Genomic DNA, 23007 nt, shown 5'->3' with positions numbered 1-23007 from the left:
TACCTACCTACTTACGTTAGCAAGTATTGTAAATATAATGCGGGATGGCGTGTCAGGGTGCGGCCGTATCTTGATGAGTGGGCAAAGTGCGTTATGGTGGTGCCTTGTACGTAGGTACTACACGTTATTACAAAGGCCCGGAATTCGCAAGGCGTTTGTATTTATTATCCATGGCACACGTTAGGCTGAAAGTGAAGCTTACAAGTGCGTGTCTCTCGCTGTCTATTAGCACAGTAAACGGCATGTGTACTTATTATATCGAACAATGATGAGGTTTGTCCTCTTTTCAAGTTTTAATATCTTACTTTCTTTTTCCTTCAAAAATTAACCAAACCGTTGGTTGATTTTTTCATCAAGATACTCGTGTAACAAAGTTAACCAATTTATGCCGATGAGCTTGGGCGATGGATATAACAGTAGGTTGTTACCTACATCAGGATATTTTCAGTTGAGGTTATTACAGTTTATTGCAGACTGATTCGCCGGGCAGTATAACACGTATATTTCACGTGCAGTTTCAATAAAGTGACGGAAACTCGAACTACTGTTTGGTTATATCGAGATTTGCAACATTCTCCAATTCAATTTACCGTTCGTCACATTTGTTAGCGAGAATTTGCATAAGTAGCTGGAAATTTATAATCAACTTAAAAAAAAAACTTCGGCATCTTACCGCGAACATTTCTGGAAGGTATGCAGAATTTACTATTCTTCGCCTGTGATTGATTAAATATAACTCACACTACGACGGTATTTGAATTTACATCGCTGAATGGTAAGTGTTAATCTCCCATGCAAAAATTTTGATCAACATTTGCTGCACACACCTCAAAGTGATTCAACAAGATACACACGGGTTGGATAATATTTTTTTAACCTCTGGTTGGTATTATTTTGAGACATGTTCAGGTTGGTAGTTGGTGGTAGGAACTATAGCATAAACTTTAATAAGGTACAGCAAAAATTAAATTATGAACTTGCGTCTTTGGTTTTTGATGCTCTTTATTTTGCAATCCGTTCTGTTTCGAACTTCCTGAGTAACTCCTTCGAAGGACATCCCCTCCCATGTGCTGCACGGTCCTCAACACGAAATTCTATTTTTGAAAAATTGTCGCTACCCCGTATAACGTTCGAATGCATGTCTAACATGTTATATGACATAACAGGAAGATCATTTTCTGTTAGAGCACGTTACATTAAACTACGAAAATCATTCTTTTTCTATTAAATTATTAAATTAATACTACGTGCAGTCTATATTGTAGAACTTTTTGGTTGTTCCCACTTTGCGTATTCAAAGATGTCATGATTTCCTTTACAAATAGGGTACTTTGTGAACGTTCCTTGGACACCTTGCAAACTTTTGGATCGATCTTTTACACTTTGCGTTCCGTGCGAAAGAAATCCGTTAGCTACTTCAGGGTGGGCAACTCGAAACCCCTGATGCTGGTCTTCCAATCTTTACTCCCACGTTTTACTGGCAGAATTTAATTTTGCGAAAATAATATGCAGGACCATGTAACGCTTTCAGAGCTCTGAGACGTTTCGTGACTCCGTCTAGTAAGTGTCTTAATGCAGCGTGGCTCTCCTTGTGTACGGGTGACAGTTCGAAAATGGCTTTGACATGCGTTTGTACGATGATGCGCTTGTTGCCGAATCTCTCTGTCAACGTATTCCATGCTTGGTTGTAATTTGCGTCAAAAATTTCCAAAGAATGAACTACCTCGGCAGCCTCATTTATTAAAGCCGTTTTTAAACAGTGAAATTTCTGAATGTTCCTCAATGAGGCATTCGAGCAAATATCAGCGAATCGAATGCGTCATGAAATGAATATCATTTGTCAAATGCACACGAAAAACTCGGTGAATCTGTACGCGAAAATGGTACGTAAGTGTTTAAAAAATGCACCTGCTGCTCCGTCGGTAACGCGCTCTGCGCGGTCATGATTGCAATGAACTCGTCGAATCTGCCGATTATTGAAAAATATTCTTATTCGAAATCCGTTCTCTCTTTTTCGTACACATTTTCATGCTCTTCCGAATCCTCAATCAATTCAGTTTCCTCTTGAGCCGAGTTGAATAGTTCCCAGCAAGTCTCGAATTCATACTTTTGTTGCTTTAGTTAAAATACCGACACCGAGCTTATATCTATATCTATTATACCGTGTGTCCCGATGCACTTATAAATGGCGATCGCTTATGGATTTAAATTTCCCGCGGAAACTTTGTACCAAAGAAATTGCAAATGGCGCTGCTCATTTGGTTTCACTCATTGTCAGTGTCCCCAGGTCACTGTCCAGTTAGTACAGAGATCAGTGCGAAGGACAAACGAGCCACCAAATTTTATCGGAGACTTGCGACTGCCAATAATCTCTAAATGCTCGACTACACCGCGTTGTCTCGCTTTTACTTGTCTCTCGTCGCTTCCGTCCTCGCAGAATCGACGCCATGTAATGCTACGTTCCACTATTTGCCCTTGGCTTTTTCTCTACGTTTCCACAGAACACGCTGCGCGCATTTGAGAACGTGTGCTCACTATCCGGCTCGAGAGTCCAAGTTGATTTCCCAAGCGGAAATTTTGGACATTGAACGATAAACTTGCGTTGCTCGTTGGATTTGACGTTCTTTATTCTGCGATGCCACCAGACCCTTCTTCATTGGACCATTTAGGAGTTGCGCAGACGACGAAACTACGACCTAACCTTAAATTCTACGTTGGGGACATTACAGTGGATGCGCGATGAATTGCGCAATCGACGAATATGATCTAGAATCGATTGTAGCGCGTTCTTGCAAGTACGTGACGTCATGGAACAAGTGGCGCAAAGGGTCCGCGTTGAGGTAGTCCGGTGAAAGTTTCGACACTCTTCGTCGTTACGCTATCGCTAGTAGTCGGTTAGCTGTAGGAGAAATTTTTTTTTAAGCTTTTGTAAGCTTGAACTTGCAGCTTGAATTCCACAGTGTGGAGGATTCCGTTTGTTTCGATTGCGAGGCAGTAAGTGAGATCGATTAAAAGATGATTTTACGCCGCCATGTTGAAAAGTTCGTTTTTAGCTCCAGAATTTTGATACCGTTCTCCGACTTGTGGCCGTAGCTGAGTTTTTAGTTCGCCTGTCCAAATTCCGACTTCGGGTATTATTCATCTTTCCTTTCGTTATTATCGAGACTTAAATGTGTCTCGGGAGTTAGTTTTTTTTCACACCAATCGTGAGTCACCTTTAGCATAGTTTAGGAAACCGCGCAAGCGTCGTCGTTGCCCTACTGTAAAATAATCACGTGTTAAATTATAAAATGTTATGACTAAAATTTACGTGTAATTTATTACAGGATTGATATTGTTAATTTGAAAAATTATATAAAAAATCACATAATAAAACAACGAATCATCAGGTACACCATATCATTCGTGGTTTTGTAATTTATTGGATGATTTAATCGAAAATCGATTATTTTTGGTCAATCTTACTCTCAACTTTATTCTGCAACGAATAGAGAACGTTCTTGCAGGATGTAACAATACAGCGAATAGGCAGAGCTGAATTGCACGGTATGTACCGTTATCATCAGGTTTATAAGCACGTGCCAAGAAGACGCGTTGCACGCACACGTTCGCGATTGATGGCACACAATTTGCTGTGACCCACATCCTCCAGGCTTTATAAGATAGGCAATCGTGTCAGTTATTTGCCGGTCATCTGACCTACACCAATTATATCATTGTTCAAGATGATTTGCGACGTGGGGCCGCGGCGAGAACGAGCGATAATCACATGGGAAAACACCATAAGCAAGGCTCTCAGCTTACCAAAATATATCATTACCTGTAACCGGTGATTTGATTTCTAATTTTCATCGAACCTTGTCAATCATCTACGATTTGGTAGTAGAATTAATAAACGGTGTCGCATAATATCACGGCAAATATTTATTACGTTCCTAGTCAAATAACAATTTATTGATCTCGTTCGTACCAAGCTAAAGAGAAAAAAATAAATTCCAAAACCGACGTACTTGTCTCACAATCAGCCAAAAATTCGCATCTTCGTTGCATAGATAAGGATTATATGAAGGCGAATCGATCCGGTGTATAAAAAATATAATTCCCGAACCTTAAAAGATACGCGTCACGTTGAAAAATCCGATTAGCATATAATTTGCATAATCGAATGCTTGGTAATTGAATAAACAATAAACATTTTGCACAATTCAAATGGTTGCGTGATTTTGTTACATAAACCTACATCGTCACGACCGAACAATTATTTTAGACCAGGCTTATAAACAATATATGTATATGTGCAGTGTATAATGTATATACTACAAGCACGTCTAGATAACAACTAAGTGAATATGTGTAGAATAATACACGATATAATAGCGAAAAGGACAACAATACTTACAATTATGAGATCGACACGCAAACAAATAAGTCATCAATACGATTCACCGCATGTCTTTTGATTACGTGCCGGATATGGTGACAACGGAAGTACGTCAATGCGTACGGAATATATTACGTATGTAATTATTCAACTGGACAAAAACAAAACTGTTCTTAAAAATGTAGGCAGGCACGGATGACACCACGTGCACAATTGCGCACAAGCCGTATGAACTTCGTAGCTTTAATCATACATAGTATTGAAGTTTGAAACCAAATTTTGAATGTTCGGATGTTCAGAAAGTGACGTCGCCCAAAATTTTTTCTCCTTGACGTCATCGATCTATATAGACGAAAATCAGCTAGCCGAATTTCTCAGTCTGGAAACAGCCGCGCAGCAGAGCGGACGGATGAGAATCGCGCTCCGCAAATTTCGAGTATCGGATTCTCTACCTCCTGGATCCTGCGATCCGGGTCCACTTCCTGGTGAAAATCGACTTCCAGGACAAGCGGTCCGTAATTCTGGATGTCCAGGTCCTTGACCTGGTGGATCTCGACTTCCAGGACAAACGCTCCGTAGTTTCTGCGCTCCAGGTCCACCACGTGGTGAAACTCGACTTCCAGGACAAGCGGTCCGTAGTTCTGGATGTCCAGGTCCTTGACCTGGTGGATCTCGACTTCCAGGACAAGCGCTCCGTAGTTTCTGAGCTCCAGGTCCGCTACCTGGTAACTATTAACTTTCAGGACTAATTTTTCGTAGTTCTGGCTGTCAAGGTCCTTCACCTGGTCGATCTTGACCTCCAGGACAAGCGCTCCATAGTTCTGGCTGTTCAGGTCCTTGACCTGATGGCTTTTGACCTTCCGGACTAATATTCAAGTTTACAAGTTTGATTATTGGAAACGTCATGTTTTGTACTATCAAACCAATATGCATGCTTCAGATAACATTTTGAATCGGAAAAAAAACCGAACGACCAGAATCAACAAATTGCAATCGGTGAATAATTGGTACAGGATACACAGTAATACATGACAATAACGTCGTTCAATTAGAGCTAAAATTGCTGTGCGTCGTGTTTCAAATCGGTTGGCATTTAGCTGATTGTTCTGTGGTATTTTTTCAAAATCACAATACGTTACACTTACATGCATGTGCAAACGTGATTTGTAGCACTATATAAAAAAAAAATCATACGGGCAGATTCAGTTCGAAAGCACTTGTAACTGTTGCGAAAATTTAATGCTCGTGCAACATTAAATCTGATTTTGCGTTGCAATAAACAAAAAAGGATCGACAGTAGCGCAAAATGGTTAGGCGTACCTCGTTTTTCGTAATCCCAACAATGTTCAAACAGTTTTTTCAACGATACCTGTTTTACTCAATTTTCCTAGTTAGTGTAACAAATGAAATTTTTCTCAGTGAAGTACGTTGTTACCATATTTCGACGGTGACACTATTGTGGCCCCAGATTTCCATTGTACTCGGGCATATCAGAATATCATGCATTTCACATTGCATAATAGGCGTAATGCCGCAAGTCGCATATCATTTGTCATTTTTATCCCAACAATCAACAACGTTGTTATACCGGCTCTGTCGCAATTAGACCCTGCTAGATCACAGAGTCGCCGTTCGTTGTTCGTGAATTCCATAGAGAGCGAAAGTGAACCGTGTATAAACCGCATGCGGAAAAAGCGAAGTAAGTGTCTCGCGTTGAACAAACCCGCGCCTGCAACAAAGCACAAAGCCACATGTTGAGAAACCTATTCTCCAGATGAAGAAACAGAGGTCGACATGTCCGACTTTTCTCAGAGAGGAACTCGAGTGACGCGATGTTCCCGAATCGCTTGTACCTACGTTTATTTTTTAATTTGGGTGGGCTGATTATAATCCTAAGAAGTACGGATTAATTCGGAAAAAGACTGAAGCGTGTGGCACAAAAAATACGTCTAGTAATATTTTGCTTTCCGTACAAAATAACAAGTGTTAAAAATTCGATAAAGCAAAAATTCTCCGGAAAGATTGAGATGAACGTATTTCTCGCAAAGATCAAAAAATTCAGGCATTTTCGTATATTAATCCACACGCAATAACGCATCAAAATTAAATTAACGCATCTATAGATAGTTTGAATCACCGAGGCGTTACGGGACTTGTTTTTGTTGGATCTAAAATGAAATTTCGTACGTTGTGTTCTGTGCAGGAAATTGATCAAAGCCTAACGTGCAGCGGCCTCGATTAGGCAATTAACGTAATTTTTTTTTTTCACGCCAAACATTTGCGCCACCGAATGAGTCAGATTGCAGGAAAGCAAATCCAGGTGTCTCGGGTGAAAGTGACAATAAATATTGTCCATAATACAACGTCGATTCGTAATTTTTCGTATTATTCACTAATTTTTTAAACATTAACAATTCCTTACGTTACACATGTAAATATATGATTGTAATGAAATACGGCATTGTACCCGAGTAACGAAGTAAAATCTCTGTAAATCCAGGGAAATCCTAAATCTAACCGCGCATTCAAGTTTCCTTCACACTTCCACTGCTGTGCATAAACCGTCTGGCAATAAACGTAGACTAATACTGCGATATAATGCGAACGCCGTAGAAAAACTTGAAACACAGGACTACAAATAAGCGTAGAATTAGGTTCGGAAGAATAGTAATTATACGTAAATTCCCAGAGAAAAACTTTTAGTTCATACATACTGCGGCAAGAAAAATATACATATTTTAACACCGTATGCGTTAGGTTGTAATTAAATTTCAACAACAACGAATTAGATATGCAGAAGTAACGTTATTGGAACGATTTGTATTGAGGAAAAAACCATTATTTCACGCTTCTAGGATTGTCTGAAATTTAGTTAATCACGTGAGATGTTCATGTTTTGAAATTATAGTCCCTTCAAAGTAATTATCAAATTGATAAAAACCAAACATTAATCCCAATCTTTCGTTACGATAATGTCACTAAACTTCAACATCGTATCAAGCTCTTTTACAACTAATTGAATAAAGGAATTAAAAAAAATATGTGCCCTTTTGTTCTCAAAAAAAAAAAAAATCCTCACAATAATCCATGCAATAAATAACAACAATGCAGTAAAGAAAGATCCATTTTTTTCACTTACATCCTTCTTCATGCTCCTCTACAACCGTTGATCTCTACATCGATTGAGTCTTTAGAGTAAATACATACGTTTTACCTTAAGTATCCTCGCGGAAAAGGATTTCCTCTTCACGCAAGTGTAACAAAAAATGTTGAACAATCGACGAGTTGGTTTCTTTTCCTTTTTTCGTAACTTCGAACGGGCGTTATCCTCATTACTATACCGGAATCCTTCCTCGTTCCAGGTGACAAATGGCTGGTGTCCTGCCTGGGAGTCCTTCACCTGAGCAAAGGACTATTCTACAGAGTGGTCCCCGCGGATCAGGGCTTCGGGGGCACAACCGAGCTCCCGGGATCACCGACTGCCGAGTACGCGGGTGTCTTCAGGTTCCGGTTGTGGTGGTGCGGGGCCTGGGTCGAAGTCCTCGTCGACGATCGGCTTCCCGCCGTCCATGGGAGACTCGCCTTTGTCCAGAGCCGGCACAGCGACCAATTCTGGCCTGCTCTTCTCGAAAAGGCTTACGCAAAGTAAGTTTCGTTACAATTTTCAAGTGTCAAAGGATCGTCCCGGTATGCATTTCTGTGCAAAGATCAATTTCAAATTTCGCAGTTTTTACGAAAAGAAGGCGCGTTAAACTTCTTGAAAATAGCTATAAGCCGTAATTCCTCACAGAGCAATCTGGACTAGGTTGTGTTAGTTGCGCGGGTCGATGACCGTTGAACGTTGACTGTGGATCCTGATCAACAATTTGATTATACCTTTGCACTCTGCGTTTATCGCATACTTCGATCCGGAAAAGTATCGCATACATATATGTATAAATGTATGTATAACTGCACTTTTGTGATGGATTAGTGACCAGGAGGTAGATTGAAGAATGAAGAAGGTTTAGTCGAAATCCGGTCAGGTATATAAATTTGTTTAATTGTTGGGCAAACGATCAAATTACACTCGTTCAAAATCAAGTAGCACGCGTATTGCTGAAATTTTCATCAAAAAGGTAAACAACATTGTTTGACCTGAACCGAAAGTTGTAGGAAAATCTAATTAACGAACTGATTTTAATTTGTATCGTAGATGAGTAGAAAAAAAATTATAATCGGATCGTCGCTCTTTCGTTGCTTTATATCTGCACGCTCGTGCCGTTAATTTGTTCTTATTGTTGAAAATGATCAATTGATTCCAAGCTATCGAGACTTCCGTGCAGAGACTTGATCTTATGGGGATTCGAAACACTTTCTAGTTGTACAGTAGATTTTACGGCCGCGACTGCAGAGCGTTGATAATAGTCGTAATAATCTGGTCATACTTCGGTGTGTCGGTTTACGTCGAGTGGGTTTGCTACAGGGAATATATTGCTTCGACTTTATTGTGAGTTAAATTATGCGTGTAAGTATCGCAAGCGCAGCCATGCAGAAAAAAGAAAAATTTATCCCCAGACATTTTTTTTCTCACAATACTCTGTAGAACAATCTTCTTTTTCTTTTTTTATATTCCTTTTAAACATATCAGATTCTTAAGTCTGACCAGCAAATCATGAATTCGTCTCTGATTTTTTATAAACATTTAGATAAATTTTTTACGCGCACTGTTCCATTTCTACGAAATTGTCTCTTTATTCGTTAATTACTCTGCGAAGAATTAAAGTTTTTTGCGAAGCTTTGTTCGTCATAAATAAATGAAGACATTCAACAGAGAGGTTGAAGAATCTATAGAATTTATCGCTATAGTTTAAATAGTAATTATGCAGGCTGATGTTGTTTGCGGAAATGCCGGAATGAATTTTTCGAAAATATGGTAGTAATTGTGTAACTCGTTGTAAAAATTGACAAATTTACAAATATTCAATACGATAATTACTGCTTATCGATATTTTATTTTTATGCTTACCGTTACAGGTTTCCGTTATTGTATAATTATATATAGCGATATGGTAAAAGTGGAAGGAAGTTGTGTACGATATATCCACGTGGAGATTATTATTATCGTTGCTACCCAATTATTATTGTTATTGCGTAGCCGCTATTACCACGTATATAGTATATTGGACTTCTGCACAGAAGGATAATAATTATAGACGCTATTGGGTAAAAGAATCGCCGTGAGCGCTCATAATATTTAAATTATACACATAAACATTTGTTTTTTAACTCTAAAATATGAAAAAAAAATTAATGATATTCGACGAGTAGACAGCGATTATACTTCCATAAGTTCAATGTTTTTCGACTCGTTTGCTGAGTGAAGTTAATTCTTAATCGGAAGTGATAATTGTACGAGTAGTTTAGCCTAATCAGCAAACTTAAAGTTTTACTAATTCTAATCTGTACAAGGAACTTGAAATACATCTTCATGAATGAGAAGATGATTTCGCACGATTTCGCACAATGTTTGAAAAAAAAACTGAATCTTGATTATTGAGTGGTAAAATATTTTATTGGTACATAGTAACACAATTACTGGATATGAAATTTAATTAATCAAATACATGCGTAATCTATGAAATGCCTCTCTAATGCCTGACATGTCTGTATCGTATTTCGTACCAATTACGCAGCTGTTGGTATATTTAGAAGGTAAATATAAAAATTTGTCACTCGCTTGAATGTGCGGCGCGTATATATCCACACACGAATCGACAATTTTCCGACATTTTTGCGATCCGAAAACTTCGTTCACTCTATTTCTCGCTACTCTCTTTCCCTCTGATTTTTCCAACCAATATCCCATGTTTTTGTCGGTTGCTGCAGAGGTATACATGTAAATATGTAATATGTATACAAATCGCAACTAATTCTACAGATGCTCGCATTGTATCGAGTAAATTTTACAACGGTTAGTGCCCACGTGTCTGGTAACCTCATAGTTGGGCGAAAGTCCGAGATACCAGAGTAACCACATTAAAGTTCAAGTATAAACTGAGGTCAGACTTCTCACGAAAGCGACACCCATTATAACTATACATATGCAAGACGCGTTTCAAATCTCGAAGGAGTCAACCGGACGGTACGTTGTCCAGTTACGTAGAACGTCGAGGGTGCGCTGACCCTGCGAGAAACCAATCATGCAGGCAACCAGGAATCAGGCCCCCGGTGAAAGTACCTTAGACGCGTAATGTATGTACATGCCTATAACCCGAGGCACGCTGATTCACGGCTCCGAGGATATCCATCGACGCAAATCTGCCCCCCCCCCCCTCTCACCCGCACGTAAAAATTATTTCAAAGTAATTTATACGCGTTCGTAAGACTCCGATGTCGATGCTTTCCATTCCTGCTTTTTATCGCAGGCTCCGCCCCTGGTACTCGATTTTATCACACGTCCAACGATGATTAGGATGAATCGGCAGGGATGAACGATGTATGTAGACGGGATGTTTTTAAAACCAGCACATCGATAGTAGATGGAAAATGGAAAATGTTGAAGTGTTGACATCGTCAAGTCGATGGTAAATTAAATTTGACTGTCCCAACGTCAGACGGTAACTTGTCTATAAATAGCAAATACACGTTACTAAGTTTGACGACGATGATATGTATTTGTTATTGAATTTCTTAATTTATTATACAATAAATCCTGATATTGTATACTTATTTTTAACAATGACGATAATTTAAAATTTTGAAATTTTCGAGCTTGTTTTCAACATCGATGTCGATATTTTTTACCAACATCGCCCATCAAATGACTTGGCTGCTCTGAATCGGAGAAAGTGGAGGAAAGGAGAAAAAAACCGTTTGAAAAATCTCCAATTTCATTTCTCCTCTGTCTCATCAGGTCCAGATGGCGCCACGTATGATCCATGAACCATGCAACTATGTATGTCACATTGTAAGATGTTAATTATCTCTGTGAGTTGAGTAGGGTGAAAGTACAACCAACCTTGGAAGCGGAAAATGCAATTCGGTTCTACTTCTTCCAAGAGTCGATAATTCCGTACCTGACACCCTGGAATCTTCTGTTATCTGGATTCCAGTATCCGAATGGCATCGATCTTGAGGACGAGGCGTGTTACTCGCGCGTTGTGTTTTCTAATGGAAATCTAGGGCTCCGGAGTTCTAGCTACTTGGCATGCCGGTAGCTCTCGGGCGAGATCGTGAGCTCCGAGCTTTCTATCTGAAATATTTCCGTTGAGGAATTCGACGATTTCTTATCGATTTATTCGGCCCTCGACACCTTACGCATCGATAAATAATACTGTCTGAAAAAAAAAAAAAAGAATTAACGGACGAATCACGTGGTGTAAAATGTGTACAGAAAACAGAAATCGCTAAAAATACTTTGTCTGTAACTAAAATGTAGGTAGGTACTTCTTGTAACCGGAAGTATTTGTCTCTGCTAAATTTCTCTCGCTTCGCGAACACATCCTTGGAAATATATATCTTAGATATTCTGTTTTAACTAATCGTCATGCCTACGTAATATCCTCTTAATTACATAACCGGTCGTGTCTGCACGATTTTGAAGACATTCGATATGCAATCTAATATTATATTATGTGCCCATAAAATAAGGAGCGTATTTATGCAGAAGTTTCTCTATCCATGCTACGTAATACGGCACATCTTTCTTCTAAGGTTTAAAAACAACATCGTTACATCATCGTATATTATACACTATTGTCACGCAAAAGTTTTGAGTATATTTGTTAAACTGAAATCAAAAAAATGCTTACCACTTGTTTCGTATGTTTCAATTGATTTTTGTTTATGTTCGTGATTATCTAAACGATTAGAAAAAATATAAATGCAATTCTTGTAGGATTTATCTCCGTGCCAAACTTAAAAATTTGGCAAACTGGAACCATGGCTGTAATGATAGAGATGAAAAAATTTCGGTTACGGACAAGTCGGTTAATCGTACCTTGACATTTTGCAATTTGATCGTAAATCATAATATTGAACAAAGAGAGACGTAGTTTCTGTATCACGATTTTGTGAATCTTCGAATCTGTCCGCATGTCTTCTCCGAAACTTTCTCCATGAGTAAGTGTAACCCGTATTATCTAAACAAGTTACTACCAACCACGTCCAGAAATATTTTGCAAACATTTAATGCAGCTTGCATTGAAAGTTTCACGTTAAGAATCGTAATCAAGGGTCTCATCTCCAAGCTTCTTGGTATGACCCTGAAACAAGTACGCCGCTTGTCTAGAACCACGTCTGACATTTGATCCACGACGTCTTTTCCAAGTGTTTGAGAAATTCTTTCAAGAATATTTCCAGCTTTTACAGTCACATAGTTGAGGGAGGAGAAAGAGCTTGCAGCCCTCACGCCTCTCGTTAATTTATCGCTCGCAAAGAGAGAACGTTGGATCACCTTGACGTTTAGTGTTCTCGTTCGCAATGCCTTACACCGAGCAAGCCACTTCGTATCGCGTGCATATTATGCTACGGATAACGAGTTCGTAAACTTGAAAAATGTGGAATACCTAAGATCCTGAGACTCGAAGTTGGCGCAACTCGTTCTAAGGAAGCGCAAGCTTAACGTCCCGTCTAAGTAAAGTTACGAAAGCAGTAAACGTCAGAACAGCTAACCCGAGAATTATAGCACCATCAACATATCGATTCGGTTGAGTTCCGTAAAATATATGAACCAGATTTCTTAGGCGTCATCTTTTACCTTCTTTTCTTTATATTATAAATGGCTTATCGCACGACACAGCGCACGATGTTGTATTCATTCGAATATATGTACACGAACTGGGCAGTGAACTCTTGACAGTTGCTTTTACTTGGAGCCAAATAGCGGGAGGCTCTCATCACTTCGGTATCTACAAGCGCGTCCCTTTCTGAATTATGATGGTAAAGAACACGAATCGTCCGTCTGACATGACCAAATAACTGTCAGCACGATCGGTTTATATGCACCAACAGGAGTGTCGACAGAGCGTTAACCAATGCGTGTAAAAAAGAACTGGAACAGAGACAGAAAATGATAGACAATTTACTATGACGTACATATATACGATACTAATAGTAATTACGGAATGTGGTTATAGGGAGTGACAGACGCAGATACGTAGATGGCCATAGAAAATTTCATACCGCATTTAACTTTCTCTCGGTTATTTTTTCCATTAATCTGTTACAACGATTCGCTGTACAAGCTAGGCGGCCTCGCTGTACGGTGTTAATTGGATCTGGTATCTCTGTCTGTGGATTTGAATGTAATTGTCAAGTATTTTCGAGCACAGACTGCCTGCCGAGGCCACAACTGTACGCTTATACACATTCGCCTGTGCTGAGAAAAAATTTTTTTGTCTTTCAATCTTTGAAAAATGGACGAAAAAATACAGGATTCGGTTCGTCGTCCTCGGCAGCCAGAGTCGAATTGAAAAGATCATGGTGCCTGATGATCGAAACGAATCGACGATCATACGCTTCGAGTAGCTCGATGACGATGGTACGAGAAATACTTTCACCAAGTGCTCGAGGTCGATCGCGCTTCTCTAAATTAAGAATAACATAATCGACGTCCCGTTTCTGCCCTGGGCCATCCACGGCTTGAATTCCTTATCGAAATCTCCGCGGAGAGGTTATTATCGTAATTACTGCAAAACAACGTCTCAACAAAATAACTTGTGAACGTAAATACCTGGGAACTTCCTCATTGGCGTTATTATGGTCATATTCTTCTGTAATCGTCATCGTGACGAATCATATGTGCGTTCAAAAAAATTCCGTAATACCTACTGAAAAACGCTACTGGATCCAAAACGAACGAGATCGATTAATTCCGCCGTGATTAGACGGAATTATTTAATTTATTTAATCGATCTCTAATTCGTAACAGGATAGCTACATACCTATAATTCCGCCCCGTTCAAGTCAGGCAATTCTTCCATGAATATAACGAATCGCATGTGAGTTAGACAAGCAGCGACGAGTTAGGAGAGAGGTGCAAGATTTTTGCCGAGATAACTACATACACGTATACATGACGTTCATTTCACCGCGGATGTAGCTACTTAGGTGCTAACAACCAGCCGAGGTATGTTTAAGAAGCCATAACATTCGCTCTCAGAGCACATGGTCATTATTATCGGCTGGCTAACTGCTGATTAGAATTAAAATTACGGCCTCCAGACCGACAATGAAGCCTCTTTTGGCTGTATGAAGGGTCGGAATAAGTAATCTTCACAAATTTTGCTCTCACCCATTTTTAGACGCAAACATTCAGCTACCTGGCACTGGTAAATCAAAAAAAAAATTATACAAATGAAATTAAATCAAAGTGTACGACAGTGACGATTAAATGTGTGATTTTGACGATTCAATCATTCTGCAGGTGAGATTTTTCAAAAGAATATTATGGATGATAACCGATAAATCCTGTTTCTTTCCAGATTACACGGGTCCTACGAGGCCCTTAAATACGGCACCCTGTTGGACGGATTGTCGGACCTGACAGGAGGAATCACCGAAAGCATAGCCATTCGGCAGGATCCAACTGCCTGCGGGCGAGCGTTAGCCAAACTGTTGGACATGACTTCGCTGATCACATGCACCGTAAACACGAGCCAACAACAGGTGATCAGTCGCTCAGAATTACTTCAATTTCGTGAAAATTCACGTGTCGTATTACATGCGTTACATTACGGAGGGTGTAGAGCTACGCAACCAATCACCTATTCTGTTTCAGATTCGCTCGAGTACAGAGAAACTCGCAAATGGAATACAAATGGGCATAAACTACAGACTTTACGCCGTTGAACGAGTAAGTTTACGGCATGAAATATCTTTGATTAAATTAATTTTCTACTTCGTGAAACCTACTAAGTATATCCTCGTAATTTCCTTATAGTGTCGATGGACACGATTCCATGTACCCGATAAATAGAATGTACTGTTAAATCAGTATCTCACGTTCAGTGATTTCTTGAGTATCCAAATCATCGAGAAAACTTTATTCAATGATTACGGTATAATGGTTTCGATTAAAACCTTGATACAGTGTCGATTCTTCATTCTTCTCAAATGACAGCGAGTGAAAGTTCCAGTTTTTGATATTTATAAGAGCACGAGTATCCCCAAACCCTAAAAACGTATCTGATCAAATTCCTTCGAACACAAACAGGTCGAAACCTTCAGCAGCGAAGCTGTGCAGCTTGTAAAATTAAGGAATCCTCTTGGTCCAGGGGGAGAATACATCGGTGCTTGGGCACGAGGTGGTCTCGAATGGGACGAAGTACCACCGGTGGAAAGAGAGCGATTGGCGGTACGAAACATGGCGGAAGGAGAGTTTTGGTAATACATATCAGATGAAAAATTGAGCGATGTTTTTTGTAATATTTCGTTTCGTCTCATATTTCACGTCGTATCGTAGGATTTCTTACTCGGATTTTGTAAAGACCTTCACTCATCTGGAAGTGGTACACCTCGATGCTGAGACCTCGCGGGACGAACCTTCGCTTCATAGTAAAAACACCTGGCAGATGAAACTTTATCAGGGTAGCTGGAGGCGGGGAGTTACGGCGGGAGGATGTCGAAATAATCCAGGTTTGATAATTTTTCATCACTACTACTCTGTGAATAAGTAACTTTGACACTCTCTGAGCATGCTTGATATTCTCTGTACGATGTATAATCATTCCCAAACAGTGATCCGTTAAAACTTGATCAGTCATCGCGTTATTTCTCGCATACTGCTTCTCATTATACCGAAAACTTGATAATTCCAAACGCAAGTAGAGGTTTAAACTCCGGAAGAATGAATATCCACTCAGATGCATGGTTCTGTGGTTATTCGTCATTGCAATTAACGACGATTGAGAGTCAAAAGTCAATGACGTGCACAAGAAATTATACTACCCACACCGTAGTACCGTTTGACGTGTCAACAATAACGATTAACGTCAACGGGACGCGCTCGTTTACTGAATTATACAGATTAATCGCAATTACAGAAACATTCCACATCAACCCGCAACTGCATTTAATCCTCAGTGAGATGGAGGAAGTCATTGTATCCTTGAATCAGCACTCCATCGTCGAGCCTAAGGTATGTGTAAAATATAATGTAAATGGAAAACGACGAATTATTCAACTGTTGACTGCAGTGTGAATAGAGAAAATTGAATGAAAATTGATATTCACACAGGTAGTAGGATTCACGGCGTACACTTTACCAAAGAATAGCACAGAGTCGATAAACAAACAATTTTTCAAGAAGAACAAGTCCCTGGTAAACTCTCAGTACACAAACAGCCGGCAAGTCAGCCACAGATGTCAGCTGGACCAGGGTGGCTATCTTCTTATTCCTACGACATTCGAACCCACCCAAGAAACGAGTTTCACCCTCAGGGTTTACAGTAGCAAACCTCTGAAGCTGAAGTACGTATGTCGGAAGTAAAACAAATCATTCCGTGATTAAGTATACTTGATAAAAAGAAAAATAAAAAATTCACACGTTATTATTTTCCTTGCGCATTCTCCCTCGACAGATTACTCGATACTCCACCGTCTCTGATAAAACCAGCCATCGTCAAAGCTCACGGTCTCGAAGGAAAAGGATTTTCGCAATACGAGGCGGTGTTCCTACAACTCGCCGACGAGCATAAAACCGTAAACGCCTTTGAGCTCCTGGAACTCCTGGAGGCTTGTCTACCGAACGGTATGCTGGAACGGTTTCACTCTATTATACCCACAGTTTCACTACATCGTGTCAAATTATCCAAATAGATTCTCGCTGATTGAGCGTCTAACATCCGCACGTAAATAGAACCCATTATCATGCTCATCAGCTGTTTATCCAGACATGCTGAGATAAAGTTTCGTGATTCACTCCGAGGTAAAATGCAGTCTTTTAATTTATGTGTGGATACCTATTTGGACTTGAAGGTACAGGCTTGAGCTCCGGAATTTTTCTTAAACGTATAAATGCGTATGTGGGAAACCTGAAGAGCTGGATATGGGCCGGTTCCTTATCTTATACCTACTTCGTATCATAACGTTTACTTATGGCTGTAGATAAATCCAAACGACGACGTTCTCACTTCCGTTTCAGACTACATAAAGAGCTGCGCCAGTTTGGAAGTATGCAGACAAGTCGTCTTAACGATGGATGTATCCTTGTGTTATTCTGTACAATGGTTGAAGCTTATCGTATTGTATCTACCGTGTTTTAAATACCACCCGATGCTTAATATCTCTAAACGCATATTGTAGAGATGGGTCTGTGAACAATCGACAACTTTGTGGACCTCATGGCCATCGATTTTTGTTTTTTGAAGTATCTGTATGAGGATTTATTCCGACGAAAAATTATCTAGACTCTGTTTCGTGTTTGGATCGAACTCGATTCAACCTTTTGACCGTGGAGCTTTCACAAATTTCAAGAAACTTGCGGATTGAAGAATAAATAATTCGAAAGAACGTTACGAAATATTTTGAGTAACTATTTTTACCGTGTTTGTGGAATTTTTTCACCTCACGATGTCGGGTTAGAATTTTCATTCCTGTCTGAAAATCTGATGGCTTGCATAAAATCTTTAAATAACACGAAGGAAAAAAATAATTTAATGAAACAATTAAGTATTCATCAGAGATAAACGTATTTTCATATATTATTTTTCTAATCTTATACTGTGAAAAATATTATTTTTTAACCCATTTTATGAAAGTTCTCGAGTTTTATGAAGGAGGTGAAGATATTGCCAAGATAAATAACTTCGATATATTGTAGTTTGGAGAAAACTCACCTTACGTTTAGTACGGCCTTAGATAAAAAGTCACGCGCGTTAATTCATGCCATATTTAAATGCTTCCTTGACCAATACCAAGCAGAGTTCCGGCAGTGGGAGGTTGAAGTTCAACGACTTCAAAGATCTGATATCAAGCCTGAAGTTCTGGCAGCACTCGTTCAGAAATCATACGAAAGAAAAGACGGGTATACTCAAGGCGGAAAGACTTAGAGACGCACTCCTAGAAGTTGGTTAGTATCAAACATGATTCGTCTAGTTAAAAATCAACCAAAGCTTTTTGACCTTTCAAATGCTGCAGCTAAATGCTTAGTATAAAGATGGAATAATATTTACATATAATATACTACAAGTTATAAATTGTAAATTAACTATCAATATCCGTCTAAAATTACCAATTATTACAAAACCGTCAAGCTTTTGGTTTGGGAAGAACTTTCTCTGACATTTCTAATGTCCAAATTTTCCTTTTCAAATTGAAAATGCCAGCAATTTTTACGCGACAGTCTCTGTCCAAACATTATTTGTAAAAGCTGACATCTCGTTTTGGTTCTCCAGGCTTTCAACTCAACACGGATGTCCTGTCGATTCTCGTTCTCCGATACATGCGGAAAGATGGAACTCTGAGATTTGGTGACTTTGTGTCTGCGATTCTACACCTTAGTGTTGCTTTCAGTAAGAAATTTCCCCTCATACGTGCGCTGAGAATAACATTTTCCATAATCTGAGTCACTGATCAGTTGTTCTATGATTCCTCAAACATTTTGAAACACTGATAACCATTTGCGATAAAACAAATTTGCGATTACCTATCGTCCAAGGGATCAGGAATGAATTATTTGAATTACGGAATTATGTTTCTCAACATACATTATTAGTGTTAATAATTACAAACGTTTATATTTTTTTTATACTACAACAGTCACGCATTTATTCTACAGATATATTCGAGAACAAAGACCCTCTACAGAATGGCACGATAAAACTGGGATTATCAGAGGTACGCATGCATCACGTTTAATTCGATATACATAGTCTGGTAAATTTCCAGTCAGGGTTGATTCTGTGCTGAAAATTCTGATTCCTTTTATTTCAGTGGCTCCGGTCATCTTTAATGTGCTGAAATGTGATGGCGCTTTACGAAGACCACATATGACTAGCTGAGTGTATTTTTCGAACGTTGTAGATAATATAATAATTGCGGAAAAAAAATTGTTGCTAGTTATAAATTAGCCATATTAATGATTAATCGTTATTGTAATTATTCTTTATGAACCTTGTCGTAAAATGATAACATCCAAATGGAACGTTACTATTCTACGTATACGATGATATGACTAAGCCTACCACTACACATTGAACTCATTCCATATGCTCTCATACGATGATAAACTCAATTCGTGTTTAAGAACCCATGTACAAAAACATACCGTACCTATAAGCATGTTGTACTCATTAAATAAAAATAATTCTATTTTCTACATCTCCTTCCTTCAAACTTGACGAATATCAGAAAAATAATGTCTGCTCAAAATCAATCGCAACCAGTGATGTACGTCCACTTGGACTTTCGACACATGGGAGTTTCGATGCAAGATCGTTAGGCATATCTGCGAATTACATAAAATGCAAAAGCCTCAGTGAATAACATGTTCGACATGACAATTAAACTACTTTTGTGACAAATTGCGGAAAATCATATCTATTTAAAACAATGACACGCAAGGAAACTTAAGGTAAGAATTGTACTGTGCGAAAACAAGCATTTTTTCAAGTATGGTGACAAGTCTTCCCGTTTAGACCGATCATGTCATTTCCTTTCACGTATCCGCACGTGCTTTTTACCCCGTCTACTACCCGGAATCTCTGCCGCTACCAGCAAACAGCAGCAAGTTTAAGCGGGATCGCGACGGTAGATCGTCGTTAATCTCGGATTATGGCGCTGACCGTTGGATGAATAGCGATAAATGACCGCAAATCGGGGCTCGGTGCTTTCAGTCTGACCGAGTCTACAGTAACGTCTGAGATTCGATTCAAATGACCCTTCCCTGACCAATTAGACCCACAGGAACTCAGAAAACGCAGCGGAAGCAGCGTGGGATCAACAGGAGAGAAGTTACGAAGGAAAAAGCACCTGCTGAAAAATGTCGAAAACACTGGTTCTCGTTTTCCGGCTGTAACTTTTGATGCGTTGATCGCAGCGTATTCTCACTGCGCCCAATCGATTTCTCTCGCAAAATTACGTCGGGATAGCGCATGAAAGAATTTATTCCGGCACTTTTCGAAATCACCAAAATTTTCGCCAAAAATGCAAAGGGGCTTGCTTGCTTTTTTTTCGGCCGAAAAATTTTTGGTCCCAGATTCGATTCCAATAACCCTTCCCTGACCAATCGGACCCTCAGGAACTCAGAAAATGCAGCGAAAGCAGCGTGGGATCAACAGGAGAGAAGTTACGAAGGAAAAAGCACCTGCTGAAAAATGTCGAAAACACTGGTTCTCGTTTTTCGGCTGTAACTTTTGATGCGTTGATCGCAGCGTATTCTCACTGCGCCCAATCGATTTCTCTCGCAAAATTACGTCGGAATAGCGCATGAAAGAATTTATTCCGGCACTTTTCGAAATCACCAAAATTTTCGCCAAAAATGCAAAGGGGTTAGCCTTGCTTTTTTTTCGGCCGAAAAATTTTTGGTCCCAGATTCGATTCCAATAACCCTTCCCTGACCAATCGGACCCTCAGGAACTCAGAAAACGCAGCGAAAGCAGCGTGGGATCAACAGGAGAGAAGTTACGAAGGAAAAAGCACCTGCTGAAAAATGTCGAAAACACTGTTTCTCGTTTTCCGGCTGTAACTTTTGATGCGTTGATCGCAGCGTATTCTCACTGCGCCCAATCGATTTCTCTCGCAAAATTACGTCGGAATAGCGCATGAAAGAATTTATTCCGGCACTTTTCGAAAACACCAAAATTTTCGCCAAAAATGCAAAGGGGTTAGCCTTGCTTTTTTTTCGGCCGAAAAATTTTTGGTCCCAGATTCGATTCCAATAACCCTTCCCTGACCAATCGGACCCTCAGGAACTCAGAAAACGCAGCGAAAGCAGCGTGGGATCAACAGGAGAGAAGTTACGAAGGAAAAAGCACCTGCTGAAAAATGTCGAAAACACTGTTTCTCGTTTTCCGGCTGTAACTTTTGATGCGTTGATCGCAGCGTATTCTCACTGCGCCCAATCGATTTCTCTCGCAAAATTACGTCGGAATAGCGCATGAAAGAATTCATTCCGGCACTTTTCGGAATCACCAAAATTTTCGCCAAAAATGCAAAGGGGTTAGCCTTGCTTTTTTTTCGGCCGAAAAATTTTTGGTCCCAGATTCGATTCCAATAACCCTTCCCTGACCAATCGGACCCTCAGGAACTCAGAAAACGCAGCGAAAGCACCGTGGGATCAACAGGAGAGAAGTTACGAAGGAAAAAGCACTTGCTAAAAAATGTCGAAAACACTGGTTCTCGTTTTTCGGCTGTAACTTTTGATGCGTTGATCGCAGCGTATTCTCACTGCGCCCGATCGATTTCTCTCGCAAAATTACATCGGAATAGCGCATGAAAGAATTTATTCCGGCACTTTTCGAAAACACCAAAATTTTCGCCAAAAATGCAAAGGGGTTAGCCTTGCTTTTTTTTCGGCCGAAAAATTTTTGGTCCCAGATTCGATTCCAATAACCCTTCCCTGACCAATCGGACCCTCAGGAACTCAGAAAACGCAGCGAAAGCACCGTGGGATCAACAGGAGAGAAGTTACGAAGGAAAAAGCACTTGCTAAAAAATGTCGAAAACACTGGTTCTCGTTTTTCGGCTGTAACTTTTGATGCGTTGATCGCAGCGTATTCTCACTGCGCCCGATCGATTTCTCTCGCAAAATTACGTCGGAATAGCGCATGAAAGAATTTATTCCGGCACTTTTCGAAAACACCAAAATTTTCGCCAAAAATGCAAAGGGGTTAGCCTTGCTTTTTTTTCGGCCGAAAAATTTTTGGTCCCAGATTCGATTCCAATAACCCTTCCCTGACCAATCGGACCCTCAGGAACTCAGAAAACGCAGCGAAAGCAGCGTGGGATCAACAGGAGAGAAGTTACGAAGGAAAAAGCACCTGCTGAAAAATGTCGAAAACACTGGTTCTCGTTTTTCGGCTGTAACTTTTGATGCGTTGATCGCAGCGTATTCTCACTGCGCCCAATCGATTTCTCTCGCAAAATTACGTCGGAATAGCGCATGAAAGAATTTATTCCGGCACTTTTCGAAATCACCAAAATTTTCGCCAAAAATGCAAAGGGGTTAGCCTTGCTTTTTTTTCGGCCAAAAAATTTTTGGTCCCAGATTCGATTCCAATAACCCTTCCCTGACCAATCGGACCCTCAGGAACTCAGAAAACGCAGCGAAAGCAGCGTGGGATCAACAGGAGAGAAGTTACGAAGGAAAAAGCACCTGCTGAAAAATGTCGAAAACACTGTTTCTCGTTTTCCGGCTGTAACTTTTGATGCGTTGATCGCAGCGTATTCTCACTGCGCCCAATCGATTTCTCTCGCAAAATTACGTCGGAATAGCGCATGAAAGAATTTATTCCGGCACTTTTCGAAAACACCAAAATTTTCGCCAAAAATGCAAAGGGGTTAGCCTTGCTTTTTTTTCGGCCGAAAAATTTTTGGTCCCAGATTCGATTCCAATAACCCTTCCCTGACCAATCGGACCCTCAGGAACTCAGAAAACGCAGCGAAAGCAGCGTGGGATCAACAGGAGAGAAGTTACGAAGGAA

The 23007-nt window shown here is 39.9% G+C and overlaps 1 protein-coding gene across 3 annotated transcripts in view; it reads left to right on the top strand.

Moving 5' to 3' along the window:
- Nucleotides 1–19682, top strand: part of LOC124297661 (calpain-C) — a 39492-nt gene extending 19810 nt beyond the window's left edge. For 2 of the 3 annotated variants that reach the window (XM_046748920.1, XM_046748919.1), the window contains 13 exons: nucleotides 7744–8026; nucleotides 14848–15031; nucleotides 15144–15218; nucleotides 15579–15748; nucleotides 15828–16000; nucleotides 16408–16502; nucleotides 16602–16834; nucleotides 16945–17114; nucleotides 17508–17566; nucleotides 18287–18434; nucleotides 18760–18876; nucleotides 19143–19201; nucleotides 19298–19682. In XM_046748920.1, coding sequence (XP_046604876.1) covers nucleotides 7744–8026; nucleotides 14848–15031; nucleotides 15144–15218; nucleotides 15579–15748; nucleotides 15828–16000; nucleotides 16408–16502; nucleotides 16602–16834; nucleotides 16945–17114; nucleotides 17508–17566; nucleotides 18287–18434; nucleotides 18760–18876; nucleotides 19143–19201; nucleotides 19298–19324 — 1793 coding nt within the window. In that variant the 3' untranslated portion in view covers nucleotides 19325–19682. Of the gene's footprint in view, nucleotides 1–7743; nucleotides 8027–14847; nucleotides 15032–15143; nucleotides 15219–15578; nucleotides 15749–15827; nucleotides 16001–16407; nucleotides 16503–16601; nucleotides 16835–16944; nucleotides 17115–17470; nucleotides 17567–18286; nucleotides 18435–18759; nucleotides 18877–19142; nucleotides 19202–19297 lie in introns of those variants that run through there. The other variant, XM_046748921.1, reaches the window with a different exon arrangement.
- Nucleotides 19683–23007: the final 3325 nt, after the last annotated feature.

The sequence above is a fragment of the Neodiprion virginianus genome, chromosome 2 (genome assembly GCF_021901495.1).
Source record: "Neodiprion virginianus isolate iyNeoVirg1 chromosome 2, iyNeoVirg1.1, whole genome shotgun sequence".
Taxonomy (NCBI): Eukaryota; Metazoa; Arthropoda; class Insecta; order Hymenoptera; family Diprionidae; genus Neodiprion; species Neodiprion virginianus.
Note: the sequence above shows the minus strand (reverse complement) of the source record. Positions and strands in the feature narration are given on the sequence as shown.